Here is a 26,799-nt window from a genome sequence, read left to right as displayed (position 1 = left end):
ATATTTTGATATTATCAAAAAGAAAATAAGTATTCATCTGCATAAGTTAATATTGACAATATGCTGATATTTACTTGAAGGAAAAATGAGAAACAACTGAAGTTTGAAACTTTTTCTGCATCAAAAAGCCACCCTAATCAAATAATGTGCAACAGTGAGTGATGAATAAGGCCTGAACACTGACTCCAAACCACAAGTTTGTTTATATAAATATGGTAAATCAAGGGTTCAAATCCATCTGGTCCTGTTTCAGCAGTTTGTATTCAGTCTGATATCTTGTTAGGATTGCTGTTTAAGTATCAAGATGTTCGGTATTTAAAGCCTGCTTTTAAGACAGTGATTCATTCTGATCATAATGTAATGAATGTGCTACAGCATTAGGCTAAGAGCTGCTGACGCTGCTGAAAAAGACAGCGTGTTTTTCTATTTCCTCAGCATAAAGTGTGAAATCAAACATAATGTTGGTAAAGCACATACAGTATGAGGGTGTGGTCAAGCGTAAAGATAATTCAAAATGTCACAGTTCAGGTAACTGTGGACAGCAGTAACCAAATAAGCAGATATGATTCAGTCACTGTTCATTAGGTCAGTGGTCAAATAACAGGCAGTTGGCAGCATACTGTAAGGCAGAACAAGTAAGCAAGTACAAATGGCATTGACTACAAGCAGACAGGACTGCTCAGGAAGTTTGTCAGGAGTTTAGAGAGACTGGACCACTTGGGAAGGAAGCCATGAGTTAGAAGAAACAGTTTGAGTTACAGACAGGTTTGACTGCACGGGATCACATCTCAGCAGCTATAGAGATGCTTAGAACAGCCTGGAGGCCAGGGAATGATTCGGGAGGGGAAACCCAGAAGAAAGAAGTTGGATATGTCTCAACAAAAACACATAAAAATCACACTTGGAAAACTTGGACTCTGGCTGAGAGGGGATGAATGCAGGAGGTCTGGACTTGGAGGAGGAACTACAGGTTGAGGAAGAAACAGACTACACGGGGTAAGAAGGAACAAACAAGATAAAATGAAAAATAGACAAAGGGTGTGAGCAGAGATTTGGGACCTGTCCTTACCAATATTAAGGTGTTGCTGAATCATCCACGGAAAGAGTGCAGAGTTGCCAGGTGTGTGTGTTTTCTGTAAAAAAAAAAAAAAAAAAAAAAAAAAAAAGCACTATTGTGATAAAGAGTGAAAGAGCAGGATATGGGCGGATACCTGACTTCTATTGTTGAGTGGTTAGGTAGAATAAAATGGAAAAAATAAGGGAAAAATTTGTGATACACGTCCGGTTTCAGGCAAGTCAGCAAATACATAGTAAAGTAAAGTAAACATTTTGCTGAGTTAGACTCTTAATGTTTGCACATACCTGCATATGAAAGCCAAATAGATAGATAACAAGTGCACATACACTATTATTTTGGCTGCCTGACAAAAAATCTCCCAACCAAAGTTAAAACCAAACCTACGCCCTTGATAAAGAAAAATATCAGCAGGAACCCAGGATTATGAGCATGTGTGTGCTTGTGTGTTTATTGAAGACAATTGTATGGACTAAAACAAAAGGAGTCCTATTCAAACCTCTACCTCACACCTGTTCAAACAAAATAAAAAACATTCCTACAATCTGTTTTGTCTTGCATGTTGACCTGATACTTCCAAGAAAGCCTGTTTTGGGATAGTCATTAATTCCAGTCATTTTATGACTTTATGAACAGCTGCATTCCCACCGTTAATTACCAGAGCAGCAGAAGATGAAGCCTTAGGTGGCGCATGCAATAAAGATAGAACAGACTGACAAACAAACAATTCGTCTTTATTTTATATTGACCACGTTTGTTTTTTTAAGAAATCCCTGGAATTTATACAGATGATATGTACAAAGGTTCAGCTCCGGTCATTCTGTGTTCTTGCATGCATTTGACTTGTTTTAAAATACAAAACGCTTATATACATGAAGAATTTTCTCGGCAGTGTAGTACTTAGGCATGACTCACTGTTTCAATTTTTTTTTTTTTTTTGGGGATGAGATGAGAACCGTTAAAAACAACACAACAGAGTAAAAACAAACATCCATACAGCAGTTGTGACCAGTTACAGAGATGGGTAGGCTGTAAGGCAAAAAAAAAATGCATGTACGCAGAGGATAATTGCAGTGGATTAACAAAATGTGGATCAGCACCACTACAGCATCTGTAGAAAATTATCTGCCAGTTTGACTCTCCATGATCATCACTAAAAAGCAAAATGAAGAACATTCTGTGCTTTGCTCTTGCTCAGCAACATACAAACCTGCTTCCAGGCCTCTTAAAATACTTTCCATACAGGATATTGATTAATCTGATCTGTACTACTGAACAACAGAATGATGAAGAACTGGGTAGAACTGTTCTTGGTGTATGACAGCGTGCTCACAGGTGCTAACACACACATTAATGTCTGAAAATCACAATCAGCTGTTACTTTTCACCAATAGAAGAGAGTTATCAGTCGGTACAATAATTCCTCCAGTCCATACTGGCCCTGATGATATCTTTTTTTGATAGGATTCCACAGTTAGAGATGGGGCACAAAATCCAGTACTCTATCTTTCAAGTTAACCAAAGCTGATATGAGGCTTAAATCAGTCTCAGTTTGCCAAATCAAGTGCATATCTTCCAAAAATACAGCATTAGGAAACACAGGAAATTCCTTTTTCATGTCAATATCTGTCTGCAACAACTGAACTATACAGATATCAAAAGAGGGAGCGCAAAGTCACACTCATTGCATCAGAGTTGCACATAAGTGTGTGCAACTAAAACATTACATATTAATTTGCATTGTAACATGCAGTGGTGTAACGTAACAAAGTAATAATACTTCAATACAGTACTTAAGTATTTTTTAGGAGCATCTGTACTTACTTGAGTTTTTATATTTCTGTCAACTTTTACTTTTACTCCACTTCATTTCCTAAATAAAATGTGTACTTTTACTCCGATACATTTTCTTTAAACATCTTCATTACTTGATAACTACAAAATCAAATTGGAGGAAATTTGGTAATCTAAAGGCCCTTTCAGACAACTGCACCACTGTGCTCTGAAACCCATTTCCAATGGCTTGCACCGTACCACGGTAGTGTGTCACTGCATCGAGCTGCGCGCTGTGCTACACCCGCGCCTTGCTCGACGAGCTCATGGAGGGGTAGCGCCTGAGTGCTGCATGTTGTGACAAATACCTGCATGACCAATAGAAACAAGGCAGCCAGCCAGGCATGGAAGGCAAAATGGAGGAAAAGCTAATATTGTGTGTGTCTGAATTCCCTGAATTGTACAACACAAGTTTACTCTTATATCAAGACCTCGGGAGGAAAGCCCTATCTTGGAAACATGTTTCCAACCAGATGTGTCTTTGTTGCTGGCAACAACAAAATGACGTAATCCTGCTAGAAGATTTGAAAACTCTGCCTATTTTGCTCTGTCCTCCAAAACTTCCCCCGAACACAGATGCACATGGAACCCAGTGGCAAGCCCAGCTCAAATCACATTGTGTCTGAAAGGGCCATAATGATGTTGGAACACGGACTGCAAGCAAGCAGGTTTAGTGAATCAGTGTTCCTAGCTTGCAAGTTAGATCATTGGTTAATCACGTTAATGGGCAAACAAGTGCTCTCAAAGCCATGGTTAAGCTGTGACAAACAACGGTGGTGCCGAAGACAAACACCTGTGGCCATATTTGCAAGAAATGTTTTATCATATTGGAGTGAAAGGGTCTTCGTACCGGATGAAATGTCTCTTATGTTTATCCAAAGATACTGAAATATTGGCCTTTAAACTCTCTTAGGTTTTACTTTCAATTCCATCAAAATTAGGTGGTTGTAGGCTAGAGATTTTGTGAAGGAACTGCTGCCTAATGCAAAAATTATGTCACGGCAGGACCCTGCGCTCCATGATTGATGATGTCTCCAAGGGAGTGAAGGCCATGAAGGGAGTTGACCATATCACCACCACCACTGATTTCTGGTCTGTCAGAAGGTGGAGCTTTATTGGTGTTACTGCCCACTGGATTGAGCCTGACAGTCTCAAAAAATGCTCAGCAGCCTTTAAACAAGCACAGGGGTTTGCACACATTGTGTTGACAAGTGCCCCAAATGACATCCATTCCAAGTTTGAAATTCAGGGGCAGATTCTGAGAAGAACAACAGACAACGGCTCTAACTTCATAAAAGCTTTCCAAGTTTTTGTTGATGTGTCAATGCCTCTGAATGAAGATGACAGTTTTGAGTTCCAGCTCCCAAAGCATCAGCACTGTCACCTATTCAACTTAATAGTTACCATTGATGCCATGAAAGCAAAATCCAATGAGGTGTACAAGAAAGTGTACTATTCAACATTTGGCAAGTATAATGCACTTTGGAACAAATGTGGAGGATCCACACTTGCAGCTGAAACTGTTAAAAATACTTATTTTGTTGAATCCAGTAAAATGGTTATAGTTATATAAAACAGTAGTGTTGTTTTTGCTTTCATCAGATATTTAATCCAGCTGAACTCACATTCCTCATGCCACACCATGAGCCCAGGCAACCAACATCTTGCAAGCAGAAGCAAATAAAAACAATCAATCAACTGGCTGACCATCAAACTTGACCGAGTCAAGTTGCCATTGAAGTACTGCAAGCCTCTGGTAGATGCTTTACAGGTCGGATAAGGAATTGATTTGGCCATATGTCAGGAGACCGTGAATTGATTGCAGTTGAGAGTGGGGATAGTGAAAAATAAGTGCATGGGAATACATTTTGACACTGTAATATTGACAAGCTCACAAATCAACTATGAATGCATGGACAGTGCATGAACCTCAAATTAAAACACACTATTTAGTACAAAACCTCAGGTTGGCGTCATGACATGTTAGAAAGTTGTATTAAACCTATCATTTATATTTTCATCCTCACTTTAGTTCAGGAATTGACTACATCAAGCAGCACATGGAAGAACCCTCCCTGCAGCTGGGTGATACCACCAGGTCCAGTTAATCTGATAAAGATGACTTTTCTATGTCCTGCGGTCGTCTCAAGCATGAGACAATTGGAGGGATACTTGGCCTGTTCAACAGATCACATGGACTTGCTGAAATCCTTTCCAGCTTTGTGCAAGTTGTCTGTGAAGCTGAACACGTCTCTACTTGCCTCAGCGGTCTGTGAAAGGCTATTTAGTATTGCAGGACTTGTCCTCAGCCCAAGAAGAGCAGGACTGAATTCTGAAAACCAACTACTTTTAAAGATGAACAGCAAATTTTTCAGTTTCAAGCAATAACTGGATTGTTACTGTGGAGAAGGAATAGAGGAAGGAGGGAGGTAAAAACTGGGTTTTTGTTCTTTAAATTCTGTTAAGTTGTGAAGCCCTTGTTTTTCTTCAGGTGTCATGTGGGCTCCATTTTTAAGTTGGTGTACATGCTTAAAAGAATAAACTTCATAATTCTCAAAATTCTGACTGCTTGCTTTTTTTTGTACTTTTACTTTCAATTACATTTTATATCAGAAAATTACTTTTCATACTTAAGTCCAGTTCATATCAGATACTGTATATATTCTATTAGGTGACTTTAACTTTTACCAAAGTCATTTTCTGGGTAGGATATCTCAACTCATATCTGAAGATACTTTTACTTAAGTGTGGCTTTCAGGTACTTCGTCCACCACTGGTAACACATGATCAGCTCCAGCATTCATGTACCAGCATGTGTGTGAATTAATGACGGAATAAATGGCAATTTCAACAAATAAACACAGGATCAGAAAGGAAAGAAGCTGGACGTAATTTGCTTAAATGGAAACATGTAACTGTCCCAGGCATACAGGGTTTGTTACAATGAACATAACAAAAGAAAAAAAGAAAAAAAAAGAAAAAGAAAAATGGGTTGAGTCACATCTAGAACTTTCAACAGTGTCCTACAGCCATACAGCAAAAGGAAGCTGTGAACTGTACGATTAGGACAAAAAGCCTTTAGAGTGTGTGACGGTTTGAATGGAATTCATTATTGCTGTGGAAAAAGCAGGAAGTCTTTTTTTACTTACTAGTCTTTTTTAGTCTTTTTAACTAAAAAGACAACACCAGCTGCATTTAGGTTTATAGTCATTCTCATTTCAACAAATGGCAAAACTTGGAATGATTCAGCCTCTCTTCTCAGGGAAGGAGAGGGCATTTGAGGTTGTTTGTGACATTCTCCCTTGCCAAACAATTCACATATATCTGAAAATCTACTTTATTCCCATTAAAAACCACAGCAGTAACCACATGTGATCAAACCACAAAAAAATCCTCTTAGTGGTGTGAATTCCTGCCTCTTTCATGCCTCAACTCAGCCAGTCACAGTATTGTGAAAATGAAATGGAATTGAAAGCCAACCTCAAACTTGTGGCAGTGGCAAACATACACTATGTTATGGCCAGACATCATTGACTTGAGTCTTAATACATCATTCTGAGCATCTGAATCCATTTTTAACTTCTGATCAGAAAAGTATCTGAATCTATCAAAATTCAAAACATCCAGGCATTTATCTTTAACATGTAAAATCGATGTAATACTAAAACCGAAGCATTTGACATGTCAAACCTGAGGTAGGTTACACATTGGTTTCATCAGTGATACTATCTTGGCTGTGTGACTTTTGTAGTTCAGATATAGCGCACCAGCTTCTGTAATGTTAACATGGCAAGTACTGTGTACTGCAGTCGTGAAGGTATTATTTTTCAGATTCTTACATCTGCTAGTGTTTCATAATAAACAGTCATTTTACATGGTGATAAATGCTGCTCCAAGATGCAGATGATGCAGATGTAAGCTGTAGTTGCAATGTCTATTCCTTAAAAAGTTGCTTGTTTGATAAACATATGGCAGCAGGGAGCATGAAGGATGACCTGTCTGCAGTGTTAGAAAAGAGTGTAATGGACAGGGGTATTTCTGGAGGCAGACTGTTTTTGAGCTCAGAGATTTTCTTTGTAAGGAACAGGTGTGAGATGAGACTCTGTCATTATCTGTGCATAATTTACACTCACACGGAGGCATTATTAACTGGAAGCCCTGTATCATTTTGTATCTCTGTGGTTTCTGTTCTATGGAATATGTTGGCACAAAGTCAGACATTACAGCGCATTCAGAGGAAGAAGCAGAGGTTCTCAGGAACAGTAATTCAAAGTGGAGCATCAGACCATGTGACAGGTGACACAGTATTTGAACTCTGGTGTGCAAAGCAATACAAGTGAAATGCTGATTCATGCTAGCCACTGAGTCAGTGAATTAACCCTCAAGTACAAATCTCAGAAATATTGGATATCTATGTACTGTCCACTGAGCTCTAATGTAACTCTCCTCCAATATAGAGCTGTAGCTCATCGGTCGAGGAGCTGCCTATGTTAAACTAAATCTATAGGATGCTGTTCACTTGTAGGACAAAAGAGAAGTATGTGGCAGTGATTTTAACTCATAGATTTCTAGATCAAAAAATACAGGGACATATCACAAACTTAATAGTGCAGAAGACTGCAGAAAAGATACCCGTCCTTTAAGGCACAATATGTCATGTTTTCAGATGTTACAGTGCTGTTTGTTAAACATGATATTTGTGGACTTTCAAGGTGTTGAAGTGGCATTAAGTATTGATGTCCTCCAAGATGTTTCAGCTACTAAACCTACAAAGCAAAAAAAAGAAAAACCCATAAACAGTTTCTGCATTATGACTCACTACGTCTTCACTAGACATCCACATCTGCTTTAACTTTATGTCACTGATAGATTAGATAGTCAATACAGGTCATGAAGCCAGAGAAAAGTTTTATCTTTTTACTTGATCATGAAAAGTGAATAAAAACTTTGATCTGTACCACATTTTAGAGACTTTTGATAGATAAGCCTTTTGGCCAGCATCATCACCATTTTTACATATAATGAATTCATAGTCAAAGTTCTTAAGTTGATTTATGATATTTATAATTAACCTATAATGTGCTTTACCTCAATTCCTTGTCTTCACATGTTGGAGAGCTAATTTTAAAATGAGTGGTGCAGTAAATCTGCCTGAGGGAATTCTATCTTATCCAGCATAGCCAAAGCCAACATGCCAACCACATGACAAGCAAATTAATATTGCCCCACAGAAATACCAATGCATGAATAAGAGGCACATCAATTTAAAACATAAAACAAGGTGTGCTTCTGTTATACAGACACATAATTCCTTAAGTTGGCTTCAACTGTTGCATGATTGCCACAGAATCAAGTCTCTGTTATGCGGGTGCATTTCATGCTCTCAGCACTGTTGTTAGCTCTCCTGAGACATGGTGTGAAAATATGTGCATTTAGACTTACACACTGAGTGATTTTCATGTTACACCAGTGTCAACCAGTATGAAACAACAAGTGACAGCAGTCAGTAATTCATAATTTGAAACAATGAATAGAGGTACAGTATAGCTATACGTCCAGCTGCTTTCAGTCATTTTCTAATTTCTGGTTACAGAGTCATAAGTTGACACGGTGCAAAGAGAAAAACATATGTTGATCTCAAAGGTCAACTGTACCACACCTAAACAGATGGTCACCGTTAAGACGCACAAAGCAATGAGACATAAATATAAAATAAATGAATAAATACAGTACATAAATAATTTAATTTCTGTGAAATGGTGAATTGCATCATAAACCACATGCAGCAGAGTGGCCTGGCAGTAAGATAAGATTGTGTCATGGCTGATTTGAAGGAGCGATTGCCTCTGAGCAGTGCAGAAGACTTTTCTGATCCAGAGGCCCCTCACTCCTCTCACAACGCGTACTGTATGAGCATGTTTCCTCCAAGGTTCCGCAAAGCAATAAAATCTGCTTTGTCTCTAACATCAACTACAAAAAAATGGCATGCGATAATCAGCAATGACTGGGAGGAAAGTATAAAAGCAGTAGAAAATTGCAAGTAAAGTAAGGGCTTGCATGTGCAATGGAAAATGCTACGAAACAGAATCATCACGCTTTTGGCCAGGGCCAAGTACGTTATCACAGTGGTCACCTCCCCTTGTTCACACAGGTTTGTATTGAGTAAGAATGGAATTGTGCATGATTTGTACAGTAGTTTACAGATGTAGCAACCATACCAGAGTTCGAGGGAAAATGGAGGTTGCTTATGGTAGCATGACTTCCCCAAAGACAACATCAAATTCAATTCTACCTTTCATGCTTTTCAGAGAGCAATCCTTGCATTTTTCCTTAAATTGCAGTGGAGCTGTGGTTGCTCAAATGCAATACTTGACAAATAAGTTAACACTACATATTAATAGGGTTTGGCTGCTGAAAAGAAGACACAGTAGGGACCTGATGCAAGCCATTAAAAAAAAAAATTAAGTTTCATGAGAAAAATAAATTTCACAAACAAGAAAGAGAAACTCAGCCCCTTGAGGTTAGTCAGTGGTTTGTGGCTGAGAGATCAGTACGCAGCTTAATTCTCACCAGTGAAAGAGTGAGTTACATGTCTACATCTCCTTACCGCCAATGTCTTCAAAACCAGCATGGGAATTTTTTATCAGTATTGGCACTTGCAGGCTCAATAATCACTGAACGTAGTTAGAGGGATGTACAGGTTTTCCTACAAGACCCATTGTCTTGTCCGTCTCTTTTCAGCAAGTCCAAACTGTGAAGCTCAGGAAACACACAGTCATATAGGTGGTCCACACACAAACAGGATGACCCCAGTAACTAGGAACAGGATACAAGTGAAAATGCCATGGACAGGAAGTGGATAGCGGCTGACATCATATAAGGAGATGGAGGTATTTCACCATCCTGTCTCCTGTTTCAGTCAGGCAGAGAACTCCCAAAGACCCACAGGCCACTGGGTCCTCGCCCTGAGGGGCTCTCTGGTCCCTGGCGATGGGGTGTGGGTTAGGGGCTAGGGAACAGATGGTGAGGGCTGGATGACTGCAGGCTGGATGACACACTCAGGCTTGTGTCACACAGCAGACAGTTGTGTGGGCTTTGATGTAGGCAGATCCAGCAGAGCCTGGACAGTCACACCCACCTTCACCAAACCGCGCTCTTCCAGGATATGATGTGGCAGACACAGCTTGTCCTGAGTTGGCAGAGAGATGTCTTCTGTCAGTTACACCCAACAACCCAGACAGCAGTGGCTTACAAGTAGATTCTAATTATAGTAACTGTAATATTACTGTAATACTATTCACAGTTTTTCTTGGGAAAATATGGGACTTTCTCAAGAATCTTTGTGGTTGACTGAAGCATATTTAGAGTATGAGAACCCCTGCACACATCTGTATTCTCTATAATACAGATTTTACATATTATCACTCTTGAAAGGGTCAGTTCATTATTTCTGTCTTACTACTGTACAATCATTTCTGACGTATCATAACTGCCACAGAGATAGTTTTGTCTGAAATGTCTGCACCAGCCTCATAAATGAAATGCCATCGACCTCCACTGTATACCGTGAAGTCAGAAATCTCAGTGACAGCTATCTGTGTATGTCTATACCACTCAAGGGAAGTAAAAAAATTATGTCTCATGTAATTTGGGTGGACTAACCCTTTAATTCATAATTATGTTCATAGTTAAATTCTTAATTATGCTCAAGAGCTCTGATATCATAAATCTTAAAAATAAAAAAATGAAAGGGAAGCCTGAACAGTGTAAAGCTGAGCTAGATTTCAAAACATATTGCAAGTAACGAATGAGCGTGATGAATTGGGAATATTATTACCTGTGGGACACCCAGCTTCTTACAGGCATCCAAGAAGTTCTCCACATTCCTACGACATTTAGCCATGCTAAGCTTTGGCTGGAAGCCAGAACATCAATAATGTTAGCAATCAAAAGCAGAATAAACAATAACATGTCATGAAGCTGTACGGTTAAAGTAGTATATTTCAAGAAGTTATAACTCTGCTCCATTTGTGATTTAAAATAAAAAGATACTGTTTTGGAGTTTCAGTGTGCTTACCACTGCAGGTGATGGTACGTGGATGCTGGCGACAGACCGAGGACAAATGTGATTGGCCAAATGGCAAAGGACAACCCCATCCATCAGAGCAGCTCCAACATCATCTGGGAGCAACACCTTCAGTCTGGACTCGATGTTCTGCACAACACATGCACAAAAACCTAATAACATCACTGGCTTCTATTATGCAATACTTGTTGCTATGGTTGAAACAGAAAGTTGACTTATTTGTTTTAATCACAGTGAGATCTGTCTCCTCTGGGGAACTATACTTTCGTGATTTAGCTTCCAATGCTTTTTTCTGGGAGGAGTGTCCAGACCTGCACTGCATGAGTCACACTTGGGCATGTTTACGAAATAACACCACAACTCTAAATACCGTGTGAGGCCTTGGCTACTATTGGCACTGGCACTGAATTTAGCTGATTGTGTCTTGAAATCTTATAATGATCAAAGGTTCTTTCTGTCAGGTAGTTGAAGTCATACATCCCACAGTGTCATCTATCAGGGTAGGTCTTTTAAGATATGATATATGGAACTGTGCACATCTGTGACTAAAAGCAAACCTGTTTGTTCTTGTACAGTAAATGACGGTCGGTGAGCACTGTTGTCAGTAAAGTCCAGGGGCCTCATTCATAAATATTGCATAGGCACAGACGAATGCATACATCACTTCCTAAGCAAACTTTGGGATTTATAAACAAGACTAGGTCAAAACCTAGTATATGGCAGGACCATGTATGGTCAATGTGGAAAATTGTGGCCAGTTTGTTACAGCGATAGTCAGTGGTCATGTCTATAGTGTGAATTCCTTGATATTAAATGTTCATCTGCAATTTTCTGTAATGGTCCCAATAATATTTGTAATATTTGCAAGAACAATACTTTCCACTCATATCTTGGGATGTTTGATTTGAAAGAGAACTTATTTTAATTGTAATTATAATTATTCTAATTACTTGTTAACTCCCCCTGCTCTTTCATCTGTTTCACTCTGCAGATGTCTTTCGTTTTTCACTCTGCATTGAGTGTTTTGTCAGAGTGATGGTTATCTGGGGTGCTTTAACAGTGCGCTCTCCCTCATGCCTCTACGTGTCTTTTTTCTGCCTCTTTCCCGGTCACTGATCATGGAGGCTGTGGTGGAAATTGTACATGAAAGTTTTGAAAGCATTTTGGGTGCAAATTCAGGAGGCTTATCTCAACCTGGTTACTACAGTTACAGTCCGCACCTGCAGAGCAGCCGCCCCACACTAAACTGATATAACAGCTACATGAGTCACATGTCTTACCTGCAAGACTTGTGTTTTAATGCTGTTGTTCATCGTTTGTGATGTGAAAACATCAGAGAAATAAAAAGTTTGCGTCCTGGTATTAGTTCAGTTATGAAATCCAAATGCACTGCTGAGCGTCTCTCCTGCTGACTGCTGACAGTGCTGTCAGCCAGAGAGTCGAACACACTTGACAATAGAGGAGGAGACAGTACTGACGCTGGTATGTGTCTGTTTAAACAGGGGTTTAGCTGACTTTGCTGTATTTAACACCAGAGCTGAGAGCGTCAGAGCTCAAAGCAGGAAACACAGTCACTCTGAGTTGCACTGCTGTCCTCCACTTCAATCATCTCGTGCTGAACAATAAATCGAAATATTACCTCTCACATATTACATATGAAGAGTTCATTTGCAAAACTTGATGAAAGCCATTGTTAAAATGAATAAACAAACACCTGTTTGATTGATATTCCCTGAGTGCACACAAAAAAACATGATTTAGGATAATAAATACAAATAGAGATATCTCTTTTTGCAAAAGAGCCCCTTGAATATGTTGTACAGTTTAATCTGGATCTGTAATGGCTACTTGTATGTTTTGAAATTTATTCTCAGAAATAATAAGGTGAACAGCAGGACAAATTACACTTAAACGTGTTCACATGTTGGTTAAGCAGAGCTGTTGATGAGATTATGGCCTTTTCATTGCCAATTACAATCAGGGTGAAGGTAAACACCTGAGGGTGTTACACCATTGGGTAGTTTCTCAAATACAACCAAAAGGGTGTGTTTAAAAAGACATGCAATTAAAATGTATAATGATATACAATGGCTGCTTTGGCACTGTTGGAAGACTTGGCAAATGGAAGACTTCGGAGAGAGCAAATTTTCAGAAACCAGCAAGATTAAATGGCCCATGATGATGAGTGGGTTATGGGCTGGTTCCAATTCCCAAGAGCGATTCTCTTGAATCACTGTGCTAAATTGGGCCCAGCTTTACAGAAAAGCAGCTGCAGAAACCAAGCTGTGCCAGTCCCACTTCAAGTCCTGACAACCCTCGGATTTCTGGCAACTAGCACTTTTCAAAGAGAATTGTCTGACAGGTCAGGGATCTCTTAGCCAACCTTTAGCTGTGCCAGATTTGTTAGGAGGTACAATTAGTTTGATGCATCTCTACAGATCACACGTTTGGCAATAAATTTGTTTTGATTAATTAAATTAATTAACTTTCATGATAATTAATTGTTTTTAATAATTCGAATAATGTCCAAATCATGTGTGATGTGGACACGGTACTTACTAATGTAGTGGCTCGGTGACCTGGGTCTCAGGTCGACAGTGGATATGCCCTCAATCGGTGGCTGCTCATCCCTTTCTCCAAACCACAGAGTGCAGAGGAGAGAAACTACAATTTGTGCCATTGCCAGACACGCACTGTTTTGGGAGCGCACCATCTGGCTTCTGAAGGGCCAATGGCATTTCCTTGATTCTACGGACGGAAAACTTTTAAAGAGGCCTGAAAAGGTTTGTGAAATTGTGAGGGTGTGTGCTGTGCTACATAATGTGGCGTGGGTAAAGAATGTGGCTTTATGTCCTCACGCTGTTGGTTGTGTTGGTCAGCAGCATTCATTGCATCCGCCACATGCTGCCAATCTAAAGCCTTTTTGGCATTTGTAATGCCAAAAATGTCCACCAAAGAATATCTTCTTTCTTGCTTCAACCTCCTTAACAAGAACTTCAATTTCCACTGGGTGAAATTTCTTTTTTTTTTTTTATCTTTTCTGTCAGAATTTGCCATCATTGTCTTCATGCAGACAGTATGGATTAATATTAATTAGGGGCATCTCAATGACTATTTGTAGGCAACTATGGGCATTAAAAGGGTGGGACAAGAAGCTCACTCAAGTGCACAAATTTCGAGTTGATTGTGATTTATAAAGGTAATTCGACGTGGGATGTGCATGCACACTGTGTTATAAATCAGAATATTTTTGTATGTAAGTACTCTCTGTGTTTCATCCATATGCAACCGTGAATCCTCAGCAGTTTTATAAATGAGGCCCTGGGTCCAGTGAATGCATCTCGGTTTATCTGATAGTGTGTTTGTCATCCTGATCCCATCAATGAGAAGGAAAGGAACGTGAGACATGATACATTCTGGCCTCATGCAGGATTTGACAGGGAACCACTTGGTGAAACTATTGTTGATTATTACAATAAATTCAATGCAGTCACTGTTCCTGGTATTGATGGTAAGATTTTGGAGGGACTACCAAATGTTTTCTTGTTTTCTCCATTAGTTGATGAACAAGGTGTTGTTCTGCTTGCCCAATAGTATTTTCTGAATCTAACACTGTGGTCCAACATGCTCTTTCTTTCCTGAAAAACCACCTGCATCTGTCTGATCTCAAATAGTTTCCATCCAGAGCACTTTCTTGGGACTAGAAGGTAGTGTATTTTCTCACCATTTTATTGATTATTTTATTGAGATTGAAAGTTCATTATTCACCAGAGAAACAGCCAACTACTGTTTACAAGGTCAAGAATGAACTTTAAGTGTCAACATTGTAAGCCAACATGGATAAGAAGTGCTTGAAGTGCTCAGAGAAAAGGGAAATTTTCCATAACAACTAGGCTAACTCCTGCTGAGGAAGATAAGATCAAATGCTCCAACACAGCCACTGAATGCACCTTGTGGTGCAAATGTTTTGTGAGCAATTCTTTTATTATCAGTGGCGGGTTTGCCAGTAAAGGGAATGCTTCCTCTACTCTTCTCAGTATGGAACGTATTGTGCCTGTGCATGCCCTTGCATTTCCACTGATTAAAGCAAGAACAAATTTGTAAGCCTGAAAAGTTGTCCAGGAGGAAATGTGTACAATGTATTTAATTAAGTATTGCATGAATTTAAAACTGTTCTCATGGATGGTGCCTGAGAACTTAAACCCCTGCATTTCTTTTTGTTGCTGTTTTTGTGATATTATCTGGTTTTCAGAATCAGGTGGGTTGAGCACATTTTTTTTGTGTTTTGCCCTACTGGACAGTCTTTTGTATTTCAGATGTGATGATGCAATCATTTGACCCTGTGACAAGTGAGAACAGGGTGTAGTTCCTGCCGTTAACTCAATTATTTCATGGATGAGGTCTCCATGCTTCTCTGCGTAATTAACAAATGCCCAAAAGAATTCTTTTGTTTCAATCCGCCCATGACCTCACATCTCTATCCTTGTTCTTCCAGACTATCTGGCTCACATTTTATATTTAAGCTGCTTTCCTTCCCCTATCTTCTTTGGTTACCTTTGGTTTTAGGCCAAGGGCACTCTGTGCTGTGTTTTTCTTCAGGTACTTCTCTTTGAGATGTTTACTTACCTTCACTGTTGTTTTTATGGTGTGACCATCTGAGCTTACAAGAAGACTGACTTTTACATTAACAGTGATCACTGAGGCATTAGCACCAGGGTACAGGACAGGACTATATGCTGTTAATAACGAGGCACTCAGTTTGGCAATTCTTCCATCATCCATGTAATGTTTTCTTTGGCCTTGTAGGAGAAGATGGTACCACCAGTGCCAAGACTGCTACTTATTTGGCTGCACATTGTTTGTTCAGACTTTCTATCTTTGGGTCCAATTTTTGCATTCTTATCTCTGTACATATACCTGAAAATACAACACAATATTATTCACTGTTCCTGAAAAAGAGATATGTCATGGTCCGATCGAGAGACAAATAACTGACATCATTTTAGTGAGATACAACATAACATTAAAATGCTAACTTCTGTATATGTCTAATCTTACTACTTTAAACTTTAACCAACTAATCAATCACAGAGGTCTGGCTTGAACACAAAGTATTTGCAATCAGTCAATAATAATATCATCATCATGATAATACTTTGAAGCCAAAAAAAATATACTACAGCTGAAGGGCATTACAGTGGTGACTCAGTTGTTATGAGGAACTGCAGACAAGAGAAAGCACATACTCAGTTGAACGCATTCCAACTGTGAAAATATAGATTTGTGCATTTATTGAATGCAAGCAATTAAACCTCTGAAGGAAAAATATTCCCAGGCGACACATTGGAAAATGAATTGTGCATGTTCATGCAAGAACAAGTATCTTGTTTATGTAACATGTTTATCATCGTATTATTTGTGCCTGCACACTGTCTGAAAGTGGCAGCTATTTATAAGGAGACTTGGCAGCCTAACAAGGCATAAAACCTTCTCATAATGAAAGAGTTTAGTGCAGTACATCAACTACTACAACTAAACTGTGGCATTACTGCTAAAACTACTCCTATTACTACTAAAAAACGAATGGCCTTACTTCTTAAAAGCACTAATACTACAATGTGGCACCACTACTACAAAAATTGAGACAGGAAGTTGGTCATTTTCAATGGCAGCTTTCTACTTGAATAAAAAAATGAATAAAAAGGGGCTAGGACAGCACACTTAGTTTACTTGTTTTTTAATTGCCACACGGATGTTTCAAGCAAGACGCCCTTCTTCAGTGTGTGCTCTGGCAATATACATCAATCAACACAGATTTCTACTTGAGAAATTAGTAACAGCCACATGGTGATGTAAATGAGTGTTGAGAAAAGTTGACTTATATGCTACTGTAATGGCAGAGTCAATGACATGGTAGATACAGTGTTGCAGTGTTACAGTATGACTGAAGTTATAAATCAAGTACAGTTATGATATCATTGAATGGGGAACTCACAATCCCCCAGAGTAGGATCTGACAGGCTTTGACCTGTGAATAACTCAGTGCTCCAGTTTAAAGCACTAAAGCATAAACAAGCTGGGAAACATCTGACCTGTCGTAAGAGTCCTATCTGTTCCATTTCCTCTCTCAAGTGCTCCATCTTCCTCCGCATAGTGAAACTGGGGTCTGTTGAGCTGTACTCCTGACGGCTTCCTCTGGTGAAGGCTGAAATAATAAATGAAGTACAAGTTCCAAGAAAGAAACAATGAGGAAAAACAAACAAAAAATCCTAGAAACAACTATACTGACTATCCAAGCAGTCAGAGTCGGGCCAGGTCTACTTCAGGTCAGTAGGATACCAGATACACACATTGCACTCCTACTATCCAGGGAAAGTCTGCCAAATAAAGCGTAATCTTTTAAGGCCGAAAATCAACGCTCTTCATTTGGTCTGCACCTCAGATGATTCTCCAAGCATGAAATCTGGATATTATCTGTTTTATCAGATGAAGAAAACATCACGCCAAGATGATAAAATACTATATTGCACCTTCTGGCGTCAGTTTTTATCGTTACTTCTCATGCTGCAACATAGTGTGGGCGATTACATTTTACTTCTCATGAAAAATTTCTTATCTTAAAAAATCCTTTCACCCTGTCGGCTACTTTCTTTCTGGTTACTCAGTTTCTTACAATTTATGATATTAATGCAAAGATAATCAATCCCAAAGAGATAAAGTTTTTACTAGAGCAGCAATGATTCTGTCCATAGACAGAAAATTGACCAGCAACAATTTTGACAATCGAATAATTGTTCTAATCATTTTTTAAGCAAAAATGCCAAACACTAGCTAGTGTTAGCTTTTCAAATGTGATGATTTAATGATTTTCTTTGTCATACAACTGATCCTTGGGTTTCAGACTGTTAGTCAGTCAAAACAAGACATAAGAAGATGTTAACTTAACATTGTGCATTTTCTAAATGGTCAATCAATCAATAAGCCCTTTCTGTCTTTTCCCCCTCCGTCTGCATATTAATTTTTTAATTGTTATTTGCATGCCTGTGTTTGATTTTAGCCTATGTAAATAAAAAAAACTCAAACTCAACAGTGTAGTAATAACACCTTTACATTCTTTAAGTAAAATGATGATTTAAATCATGACCAGAGTTGCAAAATCTCTGACAAGTAAAAACTACACTCCAGTGTCTTTTTACAGAGATGATGAAATGGTGGAATCATCTTACATTTCATTAATCATAGTTTTATTTGGCGTTGTGTCTAACAATGAAAGCAGGCTAGTTACTACTGGTCATTTGATCTGCTGATGACCGGATTTTTGATTTTGGATTGCAATATGCATGATCACATGCAACTGTGTTTACAGACAGCAATAAATTAATAATGTGAGTAAATAATTCATTTTAATGTACTATTAATAGGTCAACAAAGTTAAGCACAATAATCCTGTTGTGCCTTGTCCTTGACTACTAATAGAACAGATAAACAATTCCTCAGAAACTCTTCTCACTTCCAGAGAAAGACGCTGAGACTCCACCTAAAAAAATATTTTGGCTTCCTGTCAAGATCAAATGTTTCACATCATCACAGACCTGAGCCTTGGGTTACGGTAGAGCACAGCCTCAAAGTTCATGCAGTCCAAATGCTGATGTTTTCTATTAGTGCAAGCTAACTGCATCAAGGCTCATTCAGCTAATCCAATTGATTTGAAAGTGCTTTAAGTAAAATAAACTGTTTTCTACTCATTGATGTGACAAATACATGGGGCAAAACATTTAGTTTTCCCAAATTAAATGTACTTTTAAAATATGTTTTCATTTTTTTGTTTTAGATCTGGACAGTCATCAGGCTTTATATCATTTTGTAGTATTTCATTATTATCTTAAGGAATCTTTACAGAATAGGTGATTGGGACTGACATGGACTGCCGTCATACTTGTTGCTAATTTCCTCACGTACACGCATAGTTGGCATCAAGCTTTTCCATCACACGTTTAAAAGATGATGACCCTGTGGCCTTTTTCAACCTCAAGTTCCATGATTGTCATTTTAGTGAAAAGAAAAAACACTAAGCCAAAATGTTAAAGGTTCAATCTGTTGGTCCCACCCAAATGCATCACCCTCCACCATTATTGCTCATTGAATATAGCGTAAAGCTTACTGTTTCCAGTGAATCTGTGCTACGGTGTTGTCAAGATATCAAAATGCTAGGAGACATTACAGCTAGTGGTAAATTACAAAAGAGCTGCACAGGTCAGACAACACTTGCACCACAGAGATAAGTTATGACATAACTCTAAGTAATGACTTAACGGTTACACACATGCCTCTGGGATAGGTGTAAATCATAAAATGTCAATGGTAATGCAGCAGCTTTTTTTGATTAACTGCATGCCATTTTACAACCAGAAATCCAGTAGAGACCCAATTTATTGATTTGATATTTCAGTATCGATCCTGCTTACTACGAAGTGCTATGATGCCAAATGGCCAGCTTCCACATAGCTGTTGCAACCCAGTGCAGTTTGTCAGATCAGCTGATATGACCAGCTGATGTCTCCTCCAGCTTCTCATGTTGGACTGAGGGCAGACTGGACGCTACAGTGACTCCCTATCACCGTTGAGGTCCAAAGTGGTATTACGAGACAGGACAGGCCACACAGGGCCAGAGCTAGCTGGTTAGCATGCTAACTTCAGTAGATATCTCTGCAACACCATACATATAGGTCTTTGGCATAATGTCAAAATTGTTATTTCTTCACATTCTGTTGATAATTTTAGTTTTTTTAATGTTTTAAACTAAAATTCTGGCCAATTCTTACACATTCAACCTTTAACACAACACCTGTAATACAACACACATTTGTTCATTACCTGATCTAGGCTTTAGTCCAAATACTGTCAAGGTGGTGCTGAAATCAGCATTGCGTAAGCCCTCCTGGAGACAAAACAAACATTAAAATCAGAATAATACAATGTTCACAATGATCACATTTTGATTGTTATCCACACAGGATGTTTCTCACACTCACCTCGCAGTCGTCATTCCCGCTGGAGTTTTTCCGAGAACTCTGACATTTGTACTGTAAGGAAGCGATAAACAAATTCTTTTTATGATTTGACACTACTTTTCAGGCTTTTTTCTATTCATGGTCTCCGGTCTCTTTTTGTGGATTTCATAGCAATTTACTTACCGTGCTTGGGATGATAATGACAGGAGCATGACATAATGTTCATCATACATTCTTTCACAATGTTATCTTTAATCAAAACAACTGTAACATCTAACTTTCTTGAAAAAAGCAGGGACTTTCTTATAGACCTTTGTAGGTATATGAGACAAACACCTTCGTAGGTGTTTGTTGTCATAGACTTGATACATTTATAACACCTCCTGTGCTGCAGTACCAGCACACTGCTTCATTCTTCTTCATCATTCTTAAAGGCTCAGTTCATCCAAATCACACCAGTAATGGTATTCAACTATGCAGAAAGTTGTGGTTTTACTTGCCCAGATTTTGAGATATCTGCCTTGGAAACTATTGCTGTGAACTCCATACAAAGGAGGAGACCAGAAATTGTGATGAACAATGTGTATTTTCATGAAACAATGTCTCAGTTTCTCTGGAAACAGACTTGATTGTGAAAACTGTGTTTTTCTTGGAAGAAACAAAGAGATAAGACTGTCCACAGTAAGAACTTCAGATGAATGGGAAAATTGTTTCTGAATAGTTTTTCAAATATAACTTTCCTGTGAGCACCACAAACAAAAATCCATTAATTCCCAACATTCATCGGCAACAGGAAGAGATGGATATCTTGAAACTAGTGGTGTAATGGATCGTAGTTGATCCGTGATCCGTACAAATCGCCCCCCCCACGGTTCGCACGCATGTGAACCGCGGGTTAATGCAAAATTTAATATCTCATTTAAAATAAAGTAAACAAACTGCTGTAAGTACAAGTCATGGACAGACAGCACGTCGCTAATAGGGATTTTGAAGAGCAACGACCAAACCAGCATCTAAGGGGTCCGTAGTGACATCTGCAGCTATGTTTACATGCTGTTCGATGTGCTGCAGCTGTGCAGCTAATTAGCTACGTAGCTGCTAACAGACGTAAGTGGTGCACTTTTCACCACGGAATGTTTGTTTGGTGGCTCGTTAAACAAACTAAGCTGCAGGACAAGACGTGTGTTCATATTTGTAAGTTGTCATCAAGTTTTGATGATGTGGACACAGGCTGTTTCATTCACCACCAATTGAGCTTTGAATATTTTACATATTTTAAGATTTTATTTAAACATTGGACATCTTGAATGTTGTTTTCATTTAAGACCATGGGCAAAAGTTCCATGCTGTAAGTGATTTACAGAATATATGGAATACAAAGTTTTGCCCCCCCCCCCTTTTTTTTTTTTTTTTGCTGATCAAAAAAGTAATTCGATCTGTGACTCAGTGATATGATCCGAACCGTGGGTTTTGTGATCCGTTGCACCCCTAAATTTGCAAAATTTTCTTCATGGCTTGATACCGACAAGGGAATGAAATACACAAGTAATCATCCACAGGTGAGAATTCCACCTGAGGCAACAAGTGGGCTCGCTCGTACCTTCAGATAATCCTTTCTCAGGTACTTATTCCTCCGCCGATCTTCATTCTGATTAAGGACAGGGGGGACTTCAGGCCACTTTGGCTCTGAATCTGACTGATCTGTCTTCAGGCTGCCGTCAAAGGAGCAGGAGGATGAAGGCTGTAAAAGCACACAGTTAAAATAATTAAAACCACTGGCTTTTCAGAGATCTGCATCCTCCACAGACAAAACATCACATAAGGAATGGGACTGATAGACACAAGGAATTTGGCATATCACACGTATGTTGGCTCTGAAGTGAAAGAGTTCGTACCTGTCCACTCAGCACTGATGCTCCACTGCTTCCCTCATCCAGAGAAGCACTAAGATAAAGACACAAGTACCATCAGATGACTATATCTGTTGTTTTACATTCAGATAACATTGTACAAGAACCTTTTTGTATTCTGATAGTAAGTAAAATTACCCAATACAGCCATAACTAAGCTATGTCATGAAAAGTAATTGTGTCACTTTTACTTAGTATAAAAAAACAACTTTATTCTAAACTTTAATCATTGACTTTCAATGTGCACACACCTGAAAGGGGGGATAGCGCACCACGCTAACTGAAGCACAATAAAAGATTGCTTCATGTTTGGCTCTTTAATAATAAATAAATATATAAATTACACTTGTCATTTGTGGGATGTAATGTAAAGGTTTATTATGCTGATATATATATATATATAGAGAGAGAGAGAGAGCTAAAAAGATGAAGCAACTGTCCTGCTGGAGAAGGATGAACACCAGCCAGGGAGACTTTTCACAAAAAGTTATACTAATTAGGGCATTATAATTCTTAAGTCAAACAATTGTTTTTCCCTTTTGGAGTCTTCAGGTCCAGTTAGAATCAGAAGTTAAACAATACAGAAGTGCTCTATGTTCAATCTGAGCATGTTTCCTAAAAACAAGTAAACCATTGATGCTGAAATGATTAGTCTTGATGATTAGTTTCAATCCAGACAGGTGCTGGTTTCGGCTTCTAATTGTAAGAATCTGCTGTTTCATATCATTTAAAATTTCATATCTTTGTGTTTTTGCACTTGGAATATTAAGATATCGCCTTTCACTGTAAACGCGCGCTTCTGATCAGCAGGACTGAACATGTGGCACAGTAACGTACCTTCGAGCTGTCTGAGGCGGGGGCCTCGGTTTGCTGCTGGAGCTTCCAGAGTGACTTAGGAACCTGCAGACAAAATTAGGAATCTGGCGTCAAATTCAACAGGAATTTCAGCAATTGAGCAACAAAGGACACAACTTTATTGTCAATTTACAGTGAAATTCATTTTGCGTCCTTAAGGCATTTTCATTCAAGAGATTTACGCAGAGATTAAACCTACAATTTCACATATGACACTTTTCATAGACGTACAAAACACCAAATAGTCATGACAATCAAACATGTGTAAAAGAATTCTTCAGCCTGTTGCGTTTAAATTGAGGGACTCTAAATCGGCTATTAGAGGCCAGAAGTTGGTAATCTCTGTTTAAAACTAAATGGAGAACCCCAGTTTGTAAGCTAGCCTTTCCTTTTAACAATAGTTATAATTTACATATTACATACAAGCATGCAGAAAAAGTGAGCTTATTCCTGTTCTAAAGTGGGAACATTTTCATACTTTCCAGCATGGAAACAGCTCAGACTTAGATTTCCTCGTGTTCACTCGTTACATTAAGCTGGTATGGAATGTATGTTGTTAATAGTAGTATTTAAATGATGTACTGTATTTATTCAAATAGGCACAGAAACACACCGGAGATATGCTGTTTCTTTTTTTTTTTTTTTTTTGATGTGACACACAAACTGTCTGTAGATGATGATAAAAGAAGTCGTTCTACCTGTGAGCTCGGCCGGTCACTCTCCGTCGGTGAATAAGACTCTCTGCTCTGCAAATTAAGGACCGTCGTCTGGAAGACACACATCGAATGTGCAGCAGGGAGATGATCAAGGAAAGGCAGGAACAAAAGGAGAAAAAGAATTTGTTAAGAATTTGATTTGTTAGCATTTAGCAAATGTGAAACAAACAAACAATGATGAAATTTTCCTACAAAGAAACTTGTGTGAATTCGTGAGACAGAGAATTAATCCAGCAACAACAAAGAGGATTTTTTTAGTAGATTTATAACTCAGAGTAATAATCACTTATTGTTTTCAGACATAAGTGCTGTTGGACCAAAATCCATGAAGGCAATAAATATCAAATGTTAGGAGATAATCCTGCCTCTAAGCTATTAGCTAGACTGATGGGATAGGCATGCATGTTAATGAGGCATGAAGAGAAAGTAAGAGAAATACTGTATGTTCAAGATGGATATCTAAACTAACACAGAACATTGCAGGACATGGTTTTCGTGATGAGAGGTGGAGACCCACAAACCTATTCTGCTGCTCCTGCTGCAAAAGTTGAACAGCAATCTTCCTCAGATCCAGCACTTCCTTCAGCTCATCATCCTCTTCCTCAACTAGCTGCTCCTTGTCGGAACTGAAACAAGTTCACGATGAAAGTTGTAAAAATCATTTTTATATCACCAGTTTAAACACTACAAAAAAAACATCATGTGGCCCAAATTCTCAAGCGGTTTGGAAATAGATGTGTGCGCTCCACATCACCAAGACAATGCATTCAGAGAGCCTCAACGCAGCTGTAAAAACAGTAAAAACCTCTTTGACATAATTGTGTGTATATAACTAAATACTACGTAAAACTAAACTAATCATTTTGACCACCTGATTTCAATTTGTTGTCGAGGCTAAGCGCGGTAAATCAAGGGTGTGTATGATTTCCTAGGATTTTGCGGTATAAACTTCCCAAAATATTTGCAGATGTTTTAAACTGGCCTTTCAGAATAGCTGCTATCCCTATCCGACTGCATGAGCTATCCGCACATGAGCTAGATCTGTCCATCAAATAGACCAGGCAATGCACAGGTCTGCCAGCCACATTAGTTAAGTATTCACCTACTGTAACCACTAGCAGGCACTGTCTGAATTAGTCAACTCATTATGAACCATGTTTTCAACCTGCATCTCCTGATTTACAACAGTTTCTTGTAGGAAACCTTTGCTCATGTAGCTACACACATTTTTCATCATTTTCATCATCATTTTTCAATCATTCACAAAATTTTACATTTGCAGCTGCAGGATGACTCTTTGCATGTAACCGGTATCAGGAAACCCATTTAAAATGACTTCAACAAAAAAACCCACTCATGCATCAGAGGTACAATGTGTGCCATCAAATCTCAAGATAAGATTGCTATATTGAATAACACACTCACCCTGACTCCTCTTTCCAGCTATCTTTATCTTTGCTTTGGTGAGACATGTTAAGAACTTTTTCCAGTTCCTGAAACACAGAAACAGACACACCATGTCAGGGACCTATAAATAGACATTTATTGTCCTTTAAATAGATTTTCTTGATGTTTGTCATCATTCTTTTCTCAAAGTATTTCAAATTCCCGACCAGATATGATGACTAAATATATTGTGCACGCATATGTGTGCGTGCAAACACATACAGTACCAGTCAAAAGTTCAGACACACTTTCCTGTGTGTCCAAACTTTCGACTGGTACTGTTTATACGATAAAATTTGCGGATTCAACCATGTTTTACTGTCTGTGTTTCACATACATATCTGCTCTTATCCACTGTGATCTTCAATAGCATGATATTCCTTTTTTACAATCCAAAATTAATATATAGCTATATAGAGATAATATAAATAGCTGAATTCATACCTTTATACAAGACACATGAGTGCTCTGCTGCCCATCACACTCTGACAGAGCAGGAACCTCGTGTGGGTTGGGCTCTATAAAGTCATAGAGATCCTGATCTGATAGAGGGAGGAAGCATCCGCGTTGATCACATAAACTGGCATATTTTAGGCACTTCATTCAACAACCGCCGTGTCTCTGTTATTGCTTTCAAAGGGATAATGTGATACTTATTTTCGGTAACCTTTGCACGAGTCCATTTTGGAGAGGAGTGAGAGGGCATCAGCACGGGCTGTCTCTGAAACCTGAGAGTGAAGGCTGACCGTGTCATCATCTGAAGGCTGTGGGAGAAAGAGAACAAGCAGTGAATTCTGGGTTTTGTTGAAATGTACTAATACTGGTCTGTGTACCTGCATTTTAGTATTTTTATTTTAAATATCTAAATAGAAATAAGCGTATAATTGCTATTTTATAATTTTCCTCACTTTGCAATTTTGAGCCACCCACTGCTAAAGAAATACATAGTATTATTATGAAGTTAAAGGATTCTGCTGAGAGACATGATGGAATCAGAAGTAACTTGATAAAAGAACTTATTAATTCAGTCATTGATCCTCTTACCCATATTATCTCCTTATCCTAACAAACAGGTGTTGTGCCACATGATCTCAAAGTTTCTAAAGTTATACCCCTTTACAAATCAGGTGATCATGATACTTTCACAAATTATCATCCAATCTCTATATCACCTTGTTTTTCAAAAATTCTGGAGCATCTCATTAATGCAAGACTCTCAAAGCACTTAGTTGAGAACAACATCCTATACAAACATCAATATGGTTTTCAAAAAAAATACTCAACAGAATTGGCACTGTTACAGCTTGTCAACAAGATTTCTTCTGCCTTGGAAGAAAAAAAATAAACACTCGACATCTTTTTAGACTTATCCAAAGCGTTTGACACAGTTAACCACAATATTCTTATTTCCAAGCTTAACAAATATGGATTACAGGATATTGCACTCAAATGGGTAGTCAGTTATTTAAACAATAGAGAACGATTTGTATCCATAAACTGTTGCATCTCAAATAGATTAAAATGACTTTGTGGATTACCCCAAGGTTCTATCCTTGGTCCACTTCTATTCTTGATTTACATTAATGACTTGCCCGTGGTTTGCAAAGATTTTTTTCTTATTTTATTTGCTGATGATACTAGTTACTCATGATGATTTCAAAGCACTAATCCAGCATGCAAACAATGGAATGTCCTTCATTTTCAAATGGTTTCGGATGAACAAACTCACTCTCAATCTAATCTTACTGTTTCAAGTCCCATTTACTAAATTCTTAGGAGTTATTGTGGATGAAAGACTAACTTGGAAAAAACATATTGAACATATTTGGAAAAGGTCAATGAAAATGATTCGAATATTGAGGAAAGT

The 26,799-nt window shown here is 38.5% G+C and overlaps 1 protein-coding gene across 2 annotated transcripts in view; it reads right to left on the bottom strand.

Moving 5' to 3' along the window:
- Positions 1-1,788: 1,788 nt before the first annotated feature.
- Positions 1,789-26,799, bottom strand: part of lrch2 (leucine-rich repeats and calponin homology (CH) domain containing 2) — a 38,122-nt gene continuing 13,111 nt past the window's right edge. Inside the window, exons 8-21 of one of the 2 annotated variants that reach the window (XM_067607924.1) lie at positions 25,600-25,696; positions 25,377-25,474; positions 24,912-24,979; positions 24,008-24,112; positions 23,469-23,537; positions 22,753-22,815; positions 21,901-21,949; positions 21,606-21,746; positions 20,027-20,077; positions 19,869-19,932; positions 17,087-17,199; positions 10,986-11,123; positions 10,746-10,823; positions 1,789-10,097 (exon numbers count right to left, since the gene is read on the bottom strand). In XM_067607924.1, coding sequence (XP_067464025.1) covers positions 9,978-10,097; positions 10,746-10,823; positions 10,986-11,123; positions 17,087-17,199; positions 19,869-19,932; positions 20,027-20,077; positions 21,606-21,746; positions 21,901-21,949; positions 22,753-22,815; positions 23,469-23,537; positions 24,008-24,112; positions 24,912-24,979; positions 25,377-25,474; positions 25,600-25,696 — 1,254 coding nt within the window. In that variant the 3' untranslated portion in view covers positions 1,789-9,977. Of the gene's footprint in view, positions 10,098-10,745; positions 10,824-10,985; positions 11,124-12,274; positions 17,200-19,868; positions 19,933-20,026; positions 20,078-21,605; positions 21,747-21,900; positions 21,950-22,752; positions 22,816-23,468; positions 23,538-24,007; positions 24,113-24,911; positions 24,980-25,376; positions 25,475-25,599; positions 25,697-26,799 lie in introns of those variants that run through there. The other variant, XR_010931123.1, reaches the window with a different exon arrangement.

The sequence above is a fragment of the Thunnus thynnus genome, chromosome 13 (assembly GCF_963924715.1).
Source record: "Thunnus thynnus chromosome 13, fThuThy2.1, whole genome shotgun sequence".
Taxonomy (NCBI): Eukaryota; Metazoa; Chordata; class Actinopteri; order Scombriformes; family Scombridae; genus Thunnus; species Thunnus thynnus.
Note: the sequence above shows the minus strand (reverse complement) of the source record. Positions and strands in the feature narration are given on the sequence as shown.